At 41.9% G+C, this 20,689-nt stretch overlaps 2 protein-coding genes across 18 annotated transcripts in view; one reads left to right on the forward strand and one right to left on the reverse strand.

Moving 5' to 3' along the window:
* The window catches only part of LOC141656532 (putative disease resistance protein RGA1), a 35,104-nt gene extending 33,090 nt beyond the window's left edge, over nt 1–2,014 (forward strand). Inside the window, exon 3 of the transcript XR_012548522.1 lies at nt 1,971–2,014. The gene's annotated coding sequence lies outside the window, so the exon portion shown is untranslated. The remainder of the gene's footprint in view (nt 1–1,970) is intronic.
* On the reverse strand, nt 897–14,031 carry LOC141656530 (putative disease resistance protein RGA4). 17 transcript variants are annotated; one of them, XM_074463456.1, is made up of 6 exons: nt 13,899–14,031; nt 11,616–11,857; nt 9,202–11,459; nt 8,884–8,955; nt 7,295–7,330; nt 2,981–6,934 (listed from the first exon to the last, which is right to left on the reverse strand). In XM_074463456.1, exon 6 carries the CDS (start codon nt 6,743–6,745, stop codon nt 3,617–3,619), a length of 3,129 nt encoding a protein of 1,042 aa, XP_074319557.1. In that variant the 5' UTR covers nt 6,746–6,934; nt 7,295–7,330; nt 8,884–8,955; nt 9,202–11,459; nt 11,616–11,857; nt 13,899–14,031; the 3' UTR covers nt 2,981–3,616. The 17 variants fall into 17 exon arrangements, with proteins under 17 accessions (XP_074319551.1, XP_074319552.1, XP_074319550.1 ...); XM_074463455.1 differs by lacking the exon at nt 13,899–14,031 and adding an exon at nt 12,624–12,866; XM_074463464.1 differs by lacking the exon at nt 13,899–14,031 and having other exon boundaries at nt 9,202–10,137; nt 11,248–11,459; nt 11,616–12,866.
* Nucleotides 14,032–20,689: the final 6,658 nt, after the last annotated feature.

Genomic DNA, 20,689 nt, shown 5'->3' on the forward strand with positions numbered 1-20,689 from the left:
CACAATTGGCCAACACTAACTTTGCAAACTAGCACCCGCGCGGGTTCGAACCCTACTAACAACATTTTTTCCTGTTTCACCTCAAAACCCGTCATTTTGGAATGGCCTAGTTTTTTTGCCAAACACATAGTTTTCTACAAAATTTCTTAAAAGCTAAAAATTCATATTTTTGCTCATAGAAATAGAAGCAACTATTTGTTGTTTCTGCTTTTGAAAAAAACTTTTGGAAAATTAAGCTTGAAAAACAAAAACTTATTTTTTGAGAATCGAGGCCAAACATGCTCTAAGTAACTATAAATAATTAACCATGTATAGTAAACCATATTAGTTAAATTACTAATCTACCCTTAAGTGCATCAATTCCTAATTAACTAGAGTTTGACACGTGGCATCTTGCTATTGGTGTGTGTACCAATCTTTGGTACACAATGTGTATCCGTAGCCTTTTCGAAAAATCTCTAAACCTACTTTTTCATTTCCCAACCTTATAACCTCTCAAACTAATTTAGTCTTTTCTATTATAGATGATAATTTGAATCTGAAACATGTATTTTAATTAGGTAATTGCAAATTATTTATCAAAGTAATGTTTATGTCTCATCATCATTTGCTGAGATATAGAAGTATAAGCGGTAAAACGGTGCTCCATCCGTTCGTTTTTATGCAGTTCTTCGTCATGCAGTTTGCATTGATGTTACGCTCGCTCTAAAAACAATTTACCAGGTGACTACACACATTTACCATGTACCAAGTTGTTCCCAATAGATTTTCATCAATAAATCTCAAGCGTAAAATAGTTACAATCTACAAGGCGACTACATATTTACCATGTACTGAGTTATTCTTAATAGATTTTCATCAATAAAAATCTCAAGCATAAAATAGTTGCAATTGAGTTGTTCCCAATAGATTTTCATCAATAAATCTCGAGCGTAAAATAGTTACAATTTACAAGGCGACTACACATTTACCATGTACTGAGTTTTCAATAGATTTCATCAATAAATCTCAAAATGTAAAATAGTTTGTTTACAAGATTTTCATTCAAATTAATCAAAACTGCTTGATTAATTATCACAAGAGTACTTTTACCCATAACCCACTACAGGTATAATTTTGATGTGTTGGTGAGTTTTTGGGGATTTTTTTTTTTTTTTTTTTTTTTTTTTTTTTAATCAGTGTAATATAATTGGGTGGTAGGTTGGAGAAAAAAAATAAGGGGTAAAATAGCCAAAAGTAAAAGTGTAAACTTGAGATTCAATGATGTTTGTAAACTTTACACTTCTCTGCATTGCAAGCTTCTGTAATCTGTACATCCAATGATCCAAGCAGCAAGGTGCAAACATACTGCAGAAATGAAGAAAATCATTAATGTTCTGATCATGAATTTTTTTTCACGGGTTTTTAGGTCTCTGTTTACATTTCTGAAATTTACATCAGTAATTCCGACTAGAAAGGGCAAAGAGCAGCCCGGTGCAGGATGGCGTACCTGCAAGGCGAGGGTTCGAGGAAGGGTGCCACCATAAGGGTATAATAGGGGTAAGCCTTCCCTTCCCATTTTAGCAAGAGGCCGCTCCAAGGATTCTGACTGCTTAATATTTAGACAGGATTTCTATTTGGGAAGCAATCCTTGACGATTGGTAAGTACACTGGTTGAGTTTGTTTATGAATTATGAACAAACTGTGGAATTGAGGGCTTCTCGACGCATAAATTAAGAACTGTAACTTAATCCACAATACATGGAGAGCCAAAAAAAAGGATACAGCCGGTATAAATTCTCACTATATTTGTAAATTTCAGGGAATCCTAAGTCATGGTTTCTTGGTTTTGCTGCTCCTGATCGCAATCGCAAGCATTGTTCAACGACTTCTTTGATTCAAGTGGTACTATAATTTGATCAAGTACAACTACGGATGATGCAAAGGACCAACGAATTAATAGAAAGAAAAGAAAAGAACATACGAGAAAGGGAGTAAAAATTACATCCCCTTACCTTAGTAAAATCGGGATTTAGGGTAAAGCTCACAAACCTGTATAATCTCAAAATACCAAACATCTGGTATAATATGTTCTCCTGCAGGCAACTCACCAGTGTTCATATACTGTTGTTCATGAACCGGATGCAGAAAACATACTCCGACCCATCCGTGCGATTGTCAGATTGTCAGTGACTCGTAAATCACAGTTACTTTACTTGCTGCTTCTAGTTTGATACATCATATGTTATGATGGATTTTCTGGTCTTGAGCATTCTGACAATGCAAATAAGGTTATTCCACAGACCGATAAACTCAAAACTAACAAATTCTTCCTCACATACATGACATACAATTTGGTAGCAAGTGCATTCCCTACTATCTTCATACACCAATGACATGTTTTGTAAACCGACTCAGATCACATCTTACAATCTATCTGATAGATGAACCATCTCAACCAAAACCTTAAGGTGATGGTTGAGGCCCAACTATTATAAATATTCCTATTACGCTCCCTCACTCAAATGCCCGTTGGGCTTGAAGAGTGGTTAGTTGTGCACCGGCTCCCCCGTACCGTGTGTTGGGTTTCCACTTCGAGTTTTTGAGGAGTTTTGAGGTTGCCAGGATTTGAACCCGTGACCTTCGGTCACACTGGTTCTGATACCATGATAGATGAACCATCTCAACCAAAACCTTAAGGTTATGGTTGAGGCCCAACTATTATAAATATTCCTATTACTATCCTCTTCTGCTAAACGAGTACCAGTTTAAAATACTCTTTTCATATGGAGTCTGTAATAAGAGAAGTCACCAAAGAAGAACAAACGTTCCTGTGGCAAATGTTGTTAACTGTCGCGAGCTTGTTTTGGCCTGCCAAGGAGGTAACAAAACAATGCTTCGGCATATAAGCTGCAAAAAAGACAGTCATAACCCACACAACCTTTACCCCATTTCTGAAGAAATTCTAAGCAATACTGACCCACACAACCTTTACCACAAATTCCTCCGCAGTCAGAAAATTAAGGTGATGAGTACTGTAGTAATTTCTGAAACTACTCAACGCATCAAAATGTTTAATATGAAGGATTGATGAGAGGTTGAGGAGACGGATCATACAAATCCCAAAGATTTAAGACAAAGTTAGATTTAAACAAGAGCTGCTTCAGGTAATTCTATAATTTCTGCTTTTACAGGGGAGATTAGCATTCTTCTGCTTGCTGTCATTTTTTTCTCAGCAAATTTATAATCAACGTGCGTAAAATTCACCGTTGTTATTACTCTCCACCTGCGAAATTCCTTTGGTTTAAGATAGTCACAAGTCTTGATAATCTAAGACCCTTGTTGTTTAGCTTGACATTACTTTTCATAATTTATTTACTCCATTTCATCACAATGCGCAAAGTGATGAACTTATACTGGTGTACAAGTGAAAAAAGCTGTGAATGCAATAGAACCGCTTCCAGCAAGTAGGAAAGGTATTGTAAAACCGAGAGAATTAAGTGAAAAAAAGCTTTGAATCCAATAGAACCGCTTCAAGCAAGTACAAAAGGTATTGTAAAACCGAGAGAATTAAGTGCAGGAGTAAACAGAAAGGTGACTTTTATTACATGCTAAGAAAAGAAAGGGTGTAAATAGGTTAAAATATAAGTGAGGGGATGTGTCGGATGAGGGCCAAGTCCTCACCATATGGTTGTTGGCATCTTTCCTCGAGCCTCTTGGAACATCTTCGAAGTTGCAGTTCCCGGAGAGAGGTGAGTTTGGGAATCCATTTGGGCAGACATTCTAGCTTTGGCCAGTCCCGAACTTTTAGAGATCGGAGGGAGGTGCAGTACTGCAGGCCCTCTGGTAATTCCTTTATCTCTTTGAAACCCTCCATGCACAAGGACTGGAGGCTAGAAAGGTGTTGCCATGGTATCCCATCTGGCAGCAGATTAGGACAGTCGGATATATTCAAGCATTCCAAGGCAGAAAGATGCTCCAACCATTCTCTCACGCTCCTTAGTTTCGGACAACCTTTGATGCCTAGGAAACACAGGGAAGGCAATAAAAGGGTTGGCAACAACTCCTTTACCTCTCCCAAGCTCTCCACTCTTTCCTCACTCTCTATCTCTATTCCTCCAATAGACTGAATATACTCAGTTGGCATTGACTTGAGAAACTCCAAGCTGTTGACTCTCAGTAAACTCCGTTTGACAAATGAAGAAAGATGGCGAGGTCGTCTGCTCAAAAAATTAGACCAAAACAATGTTCTCCTGGAATCATACATTTCCAAATATTCAAGACGGGGACATACAGGAATATGCGTCATCTTTTGGCAATATTCTATAACGAGCCACTTTAGTAGAGGGAAACAGGGAGATGATACCCACACTAGCTGCGGTTCTTGGTTGTTGCCACCAAAGTTTTCAGGGTTGACCGCATGTAACCCAGGTTCAGATCTCCCCCACCACCCTTTCAACTTAGGTAACACATGAAAACGGAGTTCAACAAGGCTGGAAAAGGACGATCCTTCACCTGAGCCAGGCGTTTCTGGGTCCCTATCCACCACGTACTCCAGATTCTGCAATTCCATAAGTTGTAGCATTTTAAGATGGGGGAGTTGTGCGACCTCAGAAGGCAGAGATAGCAATTCGCAACATTTATAGATCTTCAAAGTGACAAGATTAGGAAGATAAAATAATGTCGCGTTATCTCCCCTTCCACGCCATCTCGGCATTGACTCACCATGATACCCTTCTAACTCCAACTTCCTAATATCAGGATGAGGCTGCATCTCTTCCAGCAATGCTTGCTCATGATCCTCGCTTCCATACTCCTTTCCCTGTTTAAATCTAACAACAATCGTCTTCAGGTTTTCCTTGCTGCTTAAATAGGCACCCCCGCCATGTTCTTCCTTCACAAATTTTGCATTTTTAAGCACTCCAATTCGGATCTCTAAATTCCCTTTTAATTTATTCAGGTGTTTTAGGTCATCCAACCCATCAAAACATTGCTTTGAACTTGAACAGCCACGTACACCCACCACAAACTGGCCAAGAGTTTTCAGACAGTTCAACATACCTATGCCTCTAGGCATACGACTCAGCGTATCACATCCGGCTACATTTAAGGTGCTTAAATCAACTAGCTTGCTCACATCATTTGGCAAATTTTCTAACCTACTGCAGCAATGTAAATCTAGAGTCTGTAGATTAACTAGTTTTGTTATTGATTTGGGAAGAATTTTCAGATGGATACTCCATGAAAGATCTACATACCTCAGATGCAAAAGTTGACCTATTGATTCTGGTAAACTTTCGGCTTGGATTTGTCTTAAGTCTAATGACCTTAAGCATGTCCACCTTGGTATCGATTTACTAGCTAATTGGTTCGCATTACCCATATAAACCTTCTTCACTTGATGGTAAGTACGGATATGAGTCTTATTGTAGATATGGTTTGTATAACAGTCATTCACAAGAGAGAGATGTCGAATTCTCTTACCTACATTAGAAGTGTCAAAACTAAACCTACAAATCTCACCATCCGCTACTTGTTCAGCAATATCATGCAAGAGATCATGCATCTTAAAGCACACAATCTCACCGAATTCATCCTCCACAACATCTTGGAAGAAACATCTTTGTAGCAAGATAAGAAAATATTCCTCGCCCAAATTGTCGAAATTAATGTAGCCTTGTGCCATCCAGAGCCAGATCAACATTTGCTTATTAATAGTCCAATCCTTGGGAAAGATAGCACAGTAAGAAAAACAGGTTTTCAAAGGCGGGCTAAGTTGATCGTAACTTAGCTTCAATATGCGGTTCACCGTATCATTACTTTCACTAATACTCTCTAACCCTTTGTCATAAAATGATAGCCACTTAGATTTGGATTGACCACGCAGAAGACTTCCGACTACTCTAATAGCAAGCGGGACATTGGTGCACTTTTTAACAATCTCTTTGCCAAGTGCAACTAAATCATCATCTCTTTCTTTTGCTTGGAACGCCATCCTTTGAAACAAATTCCATGACTCCATTTCAGACAAACCTTGTAACTCATGCACTTGATCACCTCCGATCATTTGGGCAGTTGTTTTGGAACGCGTAGTTACAACTATCCGACTTCCCCTTTGACCTACCTTCAAGAACCCTTCCAACTGCTGCCATTTATCATAACTTTCAGTCCACACATCATCTAGCACCAGCAAATATTTTTTCCCTCCCAATTTTTCCCTAACTTCATGATGTAGCTTCTCCAAAGAGGTCAAGTTATCAATGGGTGACCCTCTCACCACCTTTCCTAAAAACCCTTTCAAGTCCCACTGTTCCTGATTCTGATCAGCAATGCAAGTCCAACTCTTCAATTCAAATGCCTCGCTAACCCTAGGATCATTATAAACAAGTTGGGCAAGAGCGGTTTTCCCCAAGCCTCCCATGCCTACAATGGTTATGAAGGAAACATCTGGTTGATCAACAACATCAGAGCGCAATAACATACCTACAATCCTCTCCACATCTTCGTCCCTCCCGATGATTTTATCACACAAAAAAGAAGATGTCTCCTCCTTTCTAAATCGCACGCCCTTATTCTCAAGCTTAAAGCTGAACTTACTACTATTTGTTGCAACACTGTCCAGCTTCTTATTAACCTTTTTGACCTTGTTATAGAGATTATGATTAAGAAACTTAAACCGAGAAAGGAAAGATCTCACCTTATTAAACACTTCATTACCAGCCACGTCTAGTTGCTTCTGCTTGGCTAGAGTGAGGAACTCATCCATCACATCATCAGCGTCGTACACAGCATCTTTGAGCTCTTTGATGTAGTTCCTCTCTTGACTGTTGAGTGCATCCTGCTTCGCCTCAGCATCCTCGAGAACAGCTCTGATGGTTTCAACAGTGCTTTGGAGGTCTTCAAGCTCGCGCTTGCAGTCAAAAATGAAGGAGATTTGTTGATGTTGAACCAAAGTCTGGATTGCAGTAAGTATAGTTTGAACAACACACATCACAGTTGCTAAGTCCATGATTGAGGTTTTGAAAAAATTAGAGATGAGTATAGTATTTATTGAAAACAGCATTTTAGTTAAGTAGACCATTTAGATCAAGTCCACATCAAATGAATTAGCACCCCAAAATTGAAAAGTATACTCTTAAGTCTTAAGACTTTTTGATTACTGATAGTTACCAATTAGTGACGGATTCAGAAAACTTTCTTCACGGGTCCATATTTCAATAATTGAAATACACTATTGTGCAAAACATACATTTTTTTAAAACAATTTTTTTTTTTGCACAAATAATGGCCATCTTTGAAAATAACATTAGAGTACCTGATATAACCAATGGGGTTGCTCGAGAATGCAAGCCTGCAAAAAAGGGACAATTTGGAGAAATTTAATTGGAAATAATTATAATTAATAAACTTTAGGACATAGATTTAGTTTTCTTTTATGTGCTTATTTAGTTAGCGGATGAGCACTACAGTAATGTCGAGAGATTAACATCTTTTTCATAACTTCAGATGAGTTTTAAGTACTGCATACCAAGTACTAATAAGTGGTTTTAATACAACTACTTTTAAATCCAGTAAAAATTTCAATATAATAAAACAAATCCTAGAGACTTAAGCCAAACGACATTTTAGCCTGCCTGTATTGTATTGATGTTAATGTTCTTCTGCTTGTTTTTCATTCGGAAATTTTCGCTCAGGGTATAGCTTAATACTAGAGGAATGCCAAAACAGGACAAGTCCTGTATAAATTCCCATTAGAATGCAACTTTTTTTTAAAAAAAAAAAATTGGGGACTCCTAAGTCCTAACTCATGATTTACTAAAAAAATAATTGGTCGAGTGTACTTAGGTGAAACAAAACGGAGACGACAAACCGTTGTGTAAGTTTCCGAATTCAAGGGCAGCTACATGCATTTGACTTAACCCTAGTTTTACCAGTTGATTCAGTACTCATTATTGCAAAAGCATCTGTTACATAGTCTTTTCGAGAGTTTTATTTTTAATGTAGGCATGTAGCTATAATGATAGTTTGCTTGTGTTATGGAGGTCATCAAGCTCACGCTTGCAGTCGGAAATAAAGAACACTGGTTGGAACTGATCCAAAGCCTGAATTGCAGCAGTAAGTAAAGTCTGAACAACAGACATCACAGTAGCTAAGTCCATATTAAAGGTGTTTTTTCTGGGTGTGAAAACAATAGATACAAATATCAGAAATGAGCAGAGCTGTTCAATTAAGTAGACCAGTTAATTGCTGGTGTACTTAGCACCACAAAATCCGAAGTTCACTCTTGAAGACTTTTCAACTGAAATTATCTTTAGAGATAATCTCTCTGAAATACTTTTCAACTGCTAAGACCAATAGTTCCACAAAATGAACTGAAATTTTAACTCAAAACATATTTCCGCCTCCATCCCATTTATATTACCCTATTTGACTTTAACTAGCAACCGGGATCGCTTTTTTCAACACTTAGGGGTCGTTTGGTTGCATATAGGAATTTGTATTGCCTAGGATGTCATAAAACACGTGAATTTGGAATTCATGTGAATTGCAAAAAAATGTTTGGTTGCCATGGAGGAAGTGCAATTCATATAGGCATTCTAACTTACCTAAGGGGGCCTAGGTAAGCAACTTCCTCCATTGTGGAGGAATTAGAATTCATGGGAACTTCCAATTCATGTGAATTGGGGGTAACCAAACAACATACCCACTTTGCAATTCACATGAATTTAAGTTCCTGCATTGTTTAGTGGGTAACCAAACAACCCCTTATTTAGAAAGGATGATATGAAAATAGTTAGTATTTTGATAAAGTCAGACACGACACGACAAATTTGACATTGTACTTATACATAACATTTTGAAAGATTATGGTGAAAGTTGACAATCAAAGTAACATTAGAGTACCTGATAGATCAATACGGTTGCTTGACAGTGCAACCGTGTTGCTCGACCAATCAATCTTCAACCGATCCAACTCTGCAAAATATGAATGACTAATTAGTACTCGTAACTATTAGAAGCAATAAGGTTAATTATAATTAGACATTTAATGTTACTAGGGAGGAAAGATGAAAAATAATAATCAGAAATAGCAGCATTCTGTGTATTTGCTATATTGATTCTGGTACTAATATCGGAAAAAATAGAACCAAATATGCTTCAACAACACAAGAACATCCAACAGTCCTTGGTATTGCAGGAGGGTGGATGTCAATATCATACCCCGGATTACTAGCGTCTTAATGGTTTCAAAACCAGATATCATCTTTGGTCCAAGCGTCAGGATCAGGCCTGCGGTCCTCCAATTCCTCTGATGGAGTCAGAATACAAGTGAGGGGAAAGTGTTGGATGAGGGGCCAGTCCTCTCCATTTGGTTGTTGGCATCTTTCCTTGAGCCTCTCGGAACAATATAGAAGTTGCAGCTTCAGAAAAGAGGTGAGGTTGGGCATCCATTTCAGCAGGCATTCCAGTTTGTGGCAATTCCAAAGAACGAGAGATTGGAGGGAGGTACAGTACTGCATCCCCTCTTGTATTTCTTGAAATCTCATCAAACCCAAGGATTGGAGGCTGCCAGGAAGGTGTTGCCATGCGATTGCCATGGGATATCTCGCAGGTCAACATTACGACAGTCGATTTTACACAAATACTGCGAGTCAGAAAGATGTTCCAACCATCCACCCACAGTCCTCAGTTTGGGGGACCTCATGATTCCTAAGAAACACAGGGAAGACAAAACGCAAGTCCGCCTCAACTCCCTTACTTCTCCCAAATCTATCCTCATCCTGTATCACACTCGCTGCAGGAGACTGAAAATATTCAGTTGGCATTTTCGTGACCACATGGTTGATTCTCAAAATCCTGGGTTTGGAATAAAACTGGATGGCCATGGGGTATGTGCCTCATGTTATTCCAGATTTCCAGGTCAGTTTTCTACCAGAATCATATATTACTAGATATTCAAAGGAGGGACATACAGGAACATCGACTTAGGCAAGATTTTATACAGGAACATCGACTTTAGGCAAGATTATATTACAAACCTCCTGAGATGCATTCTTCTCTTTTAATTTCAAGGGAGTTCAGCTTGAAGCTTTGTCCAAGACTTATCATCTGAAGAAGTTACAACTGCTGGATTTGTTCCAAACCTGCGTGTCCTCCCTTCATGCATCAGAAAATAACTAGCTTATCAGCCTTGCATCAGAAAATAACTGTATTTCGGACACTAGCTATGGACATGCATCAGGAAAACAGCTTATTACATCATCAGCATCAGATTCTAAAACCTGTCCAAAAAAATGAGATGAGAGTTGAGTCTGACGATAAGCTCAAGAGTTTGTCAGAAGTCGAGGAATTGTTCAAATTGGAGATGCCGGAAAGTCAGGAGTCTCTTTGGAGGGTTAGAGTATCTGACAGGCATGCAGAAGTTACATATACACAACAACGCTGTTCTTCTAAAAAACTATGATAATGGTGGCCTATCATGGGGACCGCCTTGTTCCCACACTCCAATCATCGAAGCTGGAGGATCTTCCACATCTGGCAAATCATCCTAATGGGATACAGCACTTGACCTTGCTCGAGTCTCTTTTGATTGTCAATTGCAAGGGGTTGATGTCAGTGCCGGAATGGATGCCTAAACTCACCTCTCTTGGGAAACTTGAGGTCAGGCGTGGTTTATTTCATCATCAGCCTCTATCTATCTACAGATTGACTAACTATAGTCCATAAAAGATCATCCACATATGCCTGGAAAGCATGCATCATCCACTACATCCATGCACGGCTCATAGATACTGCAGTATTGAAGAAAATCATAAATGTTCTGATAATTGATTTTTCACTGGTTTTTAGATTCATAGATAATTAGATACTGCAGTAGTCAAAATAAACCTTACATTACTAGCTTTATGATGGTCTCAATACCACTCGTCTTCTTCAGTCCAGGGTTCATGACCATTATTGTAAGATGCAGGAAATATGAAGTAATTTTTTTCGCTGAGCGTAAAAGGGAATCTGCTGAGCCTAGCAAGCAGAAGTGCTACACAATGTTTGGACGTACCTAAGTGATTGAACTATTTGCATCTTTAATGTTGTTGAAAACCGCGTATTTTCTGGTGATTTAACTATTTTCATCTTGACAGTAATTTTTGCTGTTCAAACAGAGAAGGAATCAATGCACTGTGGCGGTCTCTATCCACTATAATAAATTTTCGGATGCATTACACCGACTTCCTCAGTAAGGCCAGGATTTAAGGTAAGGTCACATACCTGTTTAATCTCACAATACCAAAGATCTGGTATAATCTGTTCTTCCGCAGGCACCTCGCCAGTCTTTGAAGCTAGTTATTCATGAACTGCATGCAGAAAACACACTACAACGGTACAACTCCTAAGCGTGCTGTCAGCAATTTGTATATCACGGTCACTTGCTGCTTCCAGTTTGATACTCCATATCATATATTATGATGAATTATCTCGTCCTGTGCATTTAGACGATGCGATTAAGGTTATTATTTGAAGTAACAATGAGTGATTTGATGTTACAGTTCACTAGTCACATGGGATGCAAAATATGAGTGAAGTGAATTTTGCCGGGGACTAGCAGTTCTTGCAAAAATAGAACTCCAAAGACTTACAGTTCAAACTAATTTCTCAGATGAAATACAATCCGGCTGTAAGTGCATTCCCTGCCTTCTTCATTCACAAATGTTTGCTACAGACATGTTTGGTAAAGCGACTCAGTTCACGTCTTACACTCTGCTCCCTTATGCTAAACAAATATCACTCCAAAATACTCTTCCAAATGTGATAAAAGAAGTCACCGGAGAAGAACAAATGCTCCTCCCGGCAAATGGTGTCTACTGGAGCTTGTTTTGGCCTGCCAAGGAGGTAACAAAACAATGCTTGGGCATACATGATACAAAAACACAGTTACGACCCACACAACTATCACCGTTTACTTTCCGAAGAAATTATAAGCAATAATGAGTATTAATGACCATAAAAGTGCCAGCTTCGGATCAGGAATGCACAAGTTACTCGGCAGTAAGAAAGTTAGTACTGTAATTTCTGAAATTACTAATAACATATGAGAATGTTGATGAGCCTCTTTTCACGACTTCAAAGATTTAACTATAAACGGTCAATGAGAAATCGAAATGTATCAAGTCATAAAAATCCCAAAAATTTAAGACAAAGTCACGCTTAAACAAAAGCCGCTTCAGGTAATTCTATAATTTCTGCTTTTATTCTTTACAGAGAGATGAGCATTCTTTTGCTTGCTGTCATCTTTTGCTCAGTAAATTTATACTCAAGGTGCATAAAATTCACCGCTCGCGAAATTCCTTTGGGTTAAATAAATCTAAGACCCTTATTGTTTAGCTTGACATTATTTATCATAATTTATTTACTCCATTCTATCACAATGCGCAAAGTGATGAACTTATTCTGGTGTAAGAGTGAAAACAGCTGTGAATGCAATAGACACCGGCACACCACTTCAAGCAGGTAGGTACGAAAGGTATTGTAAAACTGAGAGAATTAAGAGCAAGAGTAAACAGAAAGATGACTTTTATTACTGAATCAATGAATAATTACACGCTAAGAAGAAGAAAGGATACAAGTAAAACAAAAACTAAATTAACCTGTAAAGAGGTTAAAATATAAGTGAGGGGATCATAGGATGAGGGGCCATTCCTCCTTATATGGTTGTTGGCATCTTTCCTCGAGCCTCCAAGAACATCTTCGAAGTTGCAGGTCCCGGAGAGGGGTGAGTTTAGGACTTTAGGCATCCATTTGGGTAGAAATTCTAGCTTTGGTTAGTCCCAAACTTTTAGGGTGTGTTTGGATAGCAAAAATGGAGGGAAATGGAGGGGAGGGGGAAGGGGGGAACGGAAAGGGGGAGAAAGGAAGGGGAGGGGGAATGGGGTATGGGGTATGGGGGTTTGGATACAATTTCCCTCCAAATCTTGCCTATCGTGGAAAGATTTTGATTAGGCTTGGAGGAGGGAAATTAAATCCCTCCAAATCTCTCCCCCTCCATTTTCCTCCGCCCTTATTTGCTATCCAAACAAAGGATTTTAAATCCCCTACTCTCCCTCCCTTTCTTTTCCCTCCAAATCACTAAATCCAAACACACCCTTAGAGAACGGAGGGAAGTGCTGTAGCTCTGGTAATTCTTTCATCTCTTAGAAACCCTCCAAGGATTGTAGGCTAGAAAGGTGTTGCCATGGTATCCCACTTGGTAGCACATTAGGACAGTCGGATATAGATGCTCCAACTATCCTCTCACGCTCCTCAGTTTCAGACAACCTTTGATGTCTAGGTTGGCAATAACCGGGATTCTCCGATTCTCGGTAAACTCGGTTTGACATAGACGGGGACATACAAGAATCCGATTCTGGTTAAACTCGGTTTGCCATAGACGGGGACATACAGGACATACAGGAATGTTAACCTAAGTTAACATTAGATGGGACATACAGGACATACAGGAATGTTAACCTAAGTTAACATTAGATGCAGAACCGCAACATATTGGGTTGCAACATATTGGGTTAGGAAATTGAGATGGTGTTGTATATGATAACTGTATTCAAATTGAGTATTGAGTTGAGATGGTTAGAAAATTGAGATGGTGTTGTATATGATACAGTCTTCAAATTGAGTTGAGATGGTGTTGTATATGATACCGATTAATATCTTGCCAATCTTGCTGTAATCATATCTCGATGTTTTAAGAAGACTATCTGTTAGAATGTTGAGAGACCCTACGATTTTGTACAGAATATGGTTTTGTACAGAATATGGATAAGGGATAACGGTATTGTATATGATAATGTGACACCTAAACCCCTCTACCGTTTTGATCATTATGAATAACGCCATTGAAATTGGGAATAAACAAAACTAAAACATACCCGAAGGGACATCCAAGTTTAAGGATCTTGGCAAAAAAAACCCAAAATCGTAACGGCCTAAAAGGCAGTAACAAATAGCGAGGATGGCCCTGGAACGCATATCGGATCGGGTACCGGGTAACTCGAGATCTCTGAGCATATTGGATCGGGTACCGGGTAAATAGAAAAGAGTACCAATGTTGAGGCAAACTATTTTTTTGAAGGTTAAAGTTTCAAACTTTAATCATAAATATGTTGAAAAAATAAAAAATTACTCCATCTGTACCACATCAAAAGTAACACTTACTATAAACGGACGTATCACACCAAAGGTAACATTCCTTATTTGACCCACAACATTACCAACTTATCCTTATAACCATTTGATATTTACACAAAATGTCATTACATACCCCACCTACCAACCCACAATTAAACACCCAATTACATACCCCACCTATTTATTACCTTTTTACCCTTACTTTTTCCACTTTTTCTTAAATACTCCATTTTTCCCTACGTTACCTTTGGTGTGGTACGGAGGGAGTACTTATTATCAAAATATCTTTTGCTAAATATATGGTCAAAGTTCTGTCTTGAAACCATAATAAAGCAAATGAGAAAAAAAAATGGAGGAAGTATTAAATAACGTCAATAACACTTTTGCAATTAATGTTGTACTTTGTATAATAATTAAAAAAAATTAGAATTTAAAGTTTGATCTTTCCCATTAAAAAAAAATATACGTTATTAGTCTACATCTATGTAGATTTGTCAAATTGACCAGAATTACAAATATGTCTAAACCTAAACCATTTTTCATGTTCATAAACCCTTAAATCTTGACCCGCTAACCAAGACTAAGTTACAACCAATGACGTAGCTACCTTAGGGCCAGGGTGGACCCTGACCCGGGTAGGTTTAAAATTTATTTTCAGTACTTTCTAACATAAACTAGTTTTGTACCCGCGAAAATCGCAGACTTGTTCTATTTGTCCCATTTATTTGCTTTTGTTGGCGTCCATCTTTAACTAAAATATAAAATATTTTTTTTTATCGCAAATAAGCTATAAACCAAACATTTGTAAATATTTACTTCTTTTAAATTATTTTTCATGATCATAGTAATATAGATAGAAATTTTAATTTGAATTTTATTTCCTGTTCCGGGTGTGAATTCCGAACTAGGTTTGTTTACCACGCTAGCTTTGTCGAATAATGCCTCTTCTAGCCTTGACTGCTCTCCTCGGCCTCTCCTGCAACAATGAGCAAACTGAGGGCTTGGCTTTGTGCCAAGCGTACTCACTCCGACGCTCAAGTCAGTGAACTTATTGTGATTAAGTAGAATGTTGCTTGATGACGTGTATTGTAGAGAGATGAGAGAGATAATACCAATTTAAGTGGTTCTTAGGTTGGATTCTGGATCCCTTCCTCAATGAGGATTGAGGAGTATTTATAGACTTTCACCTTTTGTCACGTAGTGGCCAAGTGGGCCAAGTGGCATAGCAGGTGGAAAGACTGATCTACCCTCGGCCGAGGGACCTATGGCAGGCCGGCGAGCCTGGTTGACTCCATGCCGAGGGTTCTTGGATATGAGTACGCGGGTATGTGCCCCTGGCCTGGTAGGTTGCCATGCCGAGACCCAGCCGGGCAGCCGAAAGGTCGCATCGGACGGGATGTCTAAGTCATTGGCTTCTTTGTGGATATCTTTGACCTCGTTCAATATGTTGACTTGGTCACGGCATGAGAATATGCCCCATCAATTTGCCCCAGCCGTAGTAGTCTATGCCGTGGTATGGGCTCCGATGTATCCGAGTGTATATTCTGTGCAAGTGAAAATTTTCTGCCCCGGCTTTTTCTCCCTCGGCTTACTTCTGTATAGGCCGTACCGTATCCCCCCTCCACATGGATGTGTAATGGACATCAAAATGTGAGAGTGCCGGTGTATTTTTGATTGCCCCCGGCCGGTGCTGCCTAGCTTGGTTAGTCGTGTTGCCGGCGGAGAATAGATACTTTAGGAGTTTTGCTGAGGAAGATGAATAGGCTAAGGGATATGAAGGGGCGTGTTGAAGACGCTTGGTTCCGTTGCTTTGATTGACATTCAATCGTTGCGTCGATTGACATTCGTGTACGCATGCCGACATGTGTCTCTTCGTTGATTGGCCGACGCTTTATGGGTCTGCGTTTTGATTGGTCCTCCTTTATGGGCCTTTGCCTATAAATACCAGATCAATGAATGAAATTGGTTAATAATTTCATTCATTCTAAAAAATTTTCTTCTCTCCAAAATTCCAAGTCTTTCCCTCTTTTCCGATCTTCAGAATTTTTACGTCGGCGTAGCACTTTTCTTCAAGGTAAACCGAAAAACCTTTTCAACTTTTTGTTTTGTTTAAGTAATTGTTGTGAACCATGTCTTCTACCGATGCCGGTCCCCCGTGTGCGGGGGTTCCCCGTCGCGTTTTGATGAGGAGGAGGTGGTAGCCGCAATTCCGTTAAGGTCGAGGGGCCCTAGGTCTCCTTCCCCTGAAGTTGACCGCAGAGTTCTGGAGCAGTGGGAAGATGATGTCGATGATGAGGGAAGGAATCCTTCCGGTGCGGAGAGGGCGACAGTCTTGCATCATTACGATGTACCGCACCATCGGCCCCAATCGTGCTTGGACCGATGGGCTCGCCCGCCGCTCCTGGCTCGAATTTTTCGAAGAGCACTTCTTTTTGGCAAGGGGTACAACATTGTCATCCCTGGAGAGGGTCAAGCCGTCTGTTGCCCTCCCCCGGGTCACATCGGCGTATATATGAGGCACTTGGAGTATGGTCTCCGGTTTCCTCTCAATATGTACGTCTCTTCCATAATTCAGGCGATGAACGTTGCGGCGGCGCAGCCTTCACCCTTTGGCCGTTAGGACTATAGTCGGCTTCGTGTGGTCGTGTCGCCTGTGGGGGGTGATCCCAACGGTAAACTTATTCCGCCGAATTCATTTTCTTCGAATGAATGTTCAAGGTGGCCGGGGGTGGTATAGCATCCAGACTGAGCCAGGCTATCTCACCGTGCCTAAGCTCACCTCTTGCAAGGGCTGGAAGGAACGGTGGGTGTATGTTGAGGTCCCAGATGATTATCCGTTGCCCCGGTCTTTTCAGCACCACGTTAACTTGCGGTGCGAGAGCAAAGGGGAGCGTGAGAAGATGATCCCCAAGGGAAAGAATAAGATGGACGCCGGGAATGTCTATCTTAATGAGGACGAGAAGCGAGTGCATCGAAGCTTTTCGAGGTCGATGATGATGGGGCGCCGAAGGTTTGGTTGCCCCCGACGCAAGTCATCTTGATGGACGAGCCGCTTTGCTATGTCGGCCTCATACCGGCCCTAGCACGGGGTGAGTGGGGTCGGTGTGAGGCCCATTTTCGCTTTAATGTTTTTCGTTGTTTGTTTCTTGACATGTCCCTTTGTCTAAGTTTTACTTTGTTTCTTTTACAGAGCACTTTGGTCCCGAACCGCCCGAGCAACTCCTCGAGAAGATGGGGCTGGACAAAGACGGAAACGTTAAGGAGAAGAATCCGAAGGTCGATGTGCATGACCGCCGTCCGTCGCCATCGACCTCTTGAAGGGCTTGGACGAGGCGGCGGCCCAGGCCAAGGTAGTCGCCTTGCCTGCCTCGGTCCGAAAAGCCGGTCTGGCGGCGACGGTGTCAACCTCGATTCCGCCTCCACCAGAGGTGGAGGTCGTTGACATTGTCGATGGAGAGGATTCCGATCTTGAGGATCTCCGCTTAGGCGTAAGAGGAAAAGATCTACCCATGCCACCGATGCTTCGGCTTCCGTCGCTCATGTTAATGCCGGTCGAGGAAACGGGTCAACCGGCCAAGAAGAGCAAGCCCTCCGTGACAGTGTCTAACTTGCGGCTCAGATTTAGCCGGCTCATTAGATATACCCGATGACCGGCTCTCTGGTATGTCCATGAACGTTGACGTGGACTCTTTGGTTGAATTTTTGTAGATCAACCGGCGCGATCATCCCCAATGCGAGCGGCGAGTTGAGAAGAGGCCTATGCAGACGGCGGGAAAAATGCCGACTCCGTACTCGCGTCGATATCCAACGACCGGCTCATAGCGGAGGGTACAAAGTCGAGCAAGAAGGTTGGGATTTGGTCCGAACCGGTCGGCTCTCGTATTAGGGAGCAAGAAAAGGCCTTGGCCGAGACGGGACCGTTGATAGAGCGGCCCGAGGCTCGATGTTGTTGCCGCAAAGGGGTGGCCGGGAAGGCTAAGCTTGACCTCCTTGCCGCACAAGCGCGGGTCGAGGAAATTGAGAAGCTGTTGTCGGCCGAGAAGGCCAAGGTAGAGGTCGCCGATTCTCGCCGCCGCCAAGTTGAAGGAGGAACGGGACAGTACAAGGGCGGCTACGACGTTGTTGTCGCCCAAAGGGAGGAGTCGAAAAGGGCGTATCGGCTCCAAGCGGAGTCGCATAGGGAGACTAGTGCTATCCTTGCCCAAAGGGAGAAGGATATTGAGACACTTCAAAGCACGATTCTCCCTCGCATGTGTGCTCGCATATAGGGACCCGACCGAAGAAGCTTTCGGGAGGTGATAGATGAGGTCTATCCGGATGGCTCCTTTCTGTGGACAAAATTTGACGAGCTGTTCGACGATAGGCTCGAAGCTAAAGAGAAGGCTGCGGCGGATAAGGCTGCCGAGGATGCGAGGGCCAAGAAGGAGGAGGAGGCGACCGCTGCAAAGGCGGCCTTTGCAGAGAAGACGAGGGCGGCCAAGGAGGAGTCCGCTAGACTGAAGGCAGCTGAGGATGCTAAGGCTGCTAAGAAAGCTGCGGCGGATAAGGCAGCTGAGGATGCTAAGGCTGCCCAGATCGCATCTAAGTCGCTCACCGAGGGTAACGCTGCTGATGGCGGTAAGGGCAAGCAGCAACAGGCATAGGGAGACGGGCGGTCGTCACCAGGCTCACCCGGCGTCTCGGATAGCTTCAGCTATTCGGGGGCCAACTATTAAGCCTTTTCTCCCTGCCATCCTTTTGGCGCTTTCAAAGAACCAGTCCGAAACCTTTTGCTTTTTCTTTTCCTTGTATTTTGTAAGACCTTGGTAGGTAGAGTCTTGGCTTATCCCAAAGGGGACGGCCGTCGTCTGTGTTTCTCCTTCTTGTAACTCGTTATCTTTTTCTTAATGAGAAATTGCTTGCTTTGCCTCTGGCTTGGCCGAGGCCTTTGATTTATTCCTTCACTTGTCTTCTTGCGTTAATTAATTGAGCGCTTTTCGTTTTTACCTTTGGCTTCAGCCGAGGCAGTTTAGAATGCGTATCTCAACTGTGTTTAACGTCTTCAAACTCGGTCTTAATTTGCCGAGGGCAGTTGCGTTAATTAATTGAGCGCTTTTTCGTTTTTACCTTCGGCTTGGCCGAGGCAGTTAGAATGCGTATCTCAACTGTGTTTAACGTCTTTAAGCTCGGTCTTAATTTGCCGAGGGCGATTGCGTTAATTAATTGAGCGCTTTTTCGTTTTTACCTTCGGCTTGGCCGAGGCAGTTAGAATGCGTATCTCAACTGTGTTTAACGTCTTTAAGCTCGGTCTTAATTTGCCGAGGGCAGTCGCGTTAATTAATTGAGCGCTTTTTCGTTTTTACCTTCGGCTTGGCCGAGGCAGTTAGAATGCGTATCTCAACTGTGTTTAACGTCTTTAAGCTCGGTCTTAATTTGCCGAGGGCGATCGCGTTTCACTCGTCTCTTCCCGCCGATTCCGGGCAACGGAGTTTACGTTTTGACCGTTGAACATATGTTAGCATATCGCTCGTCCCCGTCACTCCGTTAAAGGCCGGGATGATCGAGATTTTGGCTCTGTCTGCTGTGTACATATGTTAGTATGCCTTCTGATTGGGGTGGATTAACACTTTGATTGAAAAACTTGGATGACTCCTCATTAGATATGAATATGTATTGGGGTGCCAACAATTGTTTTGGGCAACTCATTGTTATACAAAGTATTTTTCGAGATTGTCGGTGTTCCAATGGCTCATCAAAGGTACATCTCCCATGTCCGTCAGCCGGTATGTACCCGGCCTCATTTCTTCAACTACCTTGTAGGGACCCTCCCGATTGGCCGTCAACTTGCCATGGATGTTTCCTTTGTTGGTGGCGGCTGACTTCCTTAGGACCAGATCTCCTACTTTTAAGTCCCTTTTGTGGACTCTTCGGTTGTAGGCCCTTTTCATTCGGCTCGATATCCGCTAAGTTGAGGCGTGCCGTATCTCGGCTTTCTTCGACCAAGTCCAGGGAGGTTCTTAGGCCTTCCTCGTTTTCATCGGGGTTAAAAGTGGCCGTTCTGAATGTTGGCACCGTTGCTTCAATCGGCGGGGATCGCCGGACCCGTAGACTAGGTGAAAAGGACTGTACCCCGTTGCTTCTTTCTCCGTGGTCCGGAGGGACCATAGAACGCCGGGTAGCTCATCGGCCCATCTTCCCTTGAGGTCTTCAACCGTCTTCTTCAAGCCGTTGAGGATCGTTTTATTGGCTGCCTCCGCCTGTCCGTTGCTCTGGGGGTGGCAGACGGAGGAGTATGCAAATTTGATGCCGAGTTCTTCCAACCAGCTCATTATTGTGTCAATCCAAAATTCTCGGCCATGGTCGAACACCATGACTTGGGGTAACCCAAAACGAGTTATGACATTTTCCCAGATCACCTTTCTTACGGCCGCCGCAGTTTTCGCAGGCACTGCCACGGCCTCAACCCATTTGGTGAAGTAGTCGACGGCGACGATTAGGAACTTTCTTCCTCCGGACGCCGTTGGAAATGGCCCTAGTAGATCCATTCCCCACA

Source organism: Silene latifolia, chromosome 5 (genome assembly GCF_048544455.1).
Source record: "Silene latifolia isolate original U9 population chromosome 5, ASM4854445v1, whole genome shotgun sequence".
NCBI classification, from domain to species: Eukaryota; Viridiplantae; Streptophyta; class Magnoliopsida; order Caryophyllales; family Caryophyllaceae; genus Silene; species Silene latifolia.

Bases quoted from the DNA above. Each gene is read 5' to 3' on its own strand.
- LOC141656530 (XM_074463450.1), bottom strand. From the start codon at position 7,060: ATGGTCTACTTAACTAAAATGCTGTTTTCAATAAATACTATACTCATC.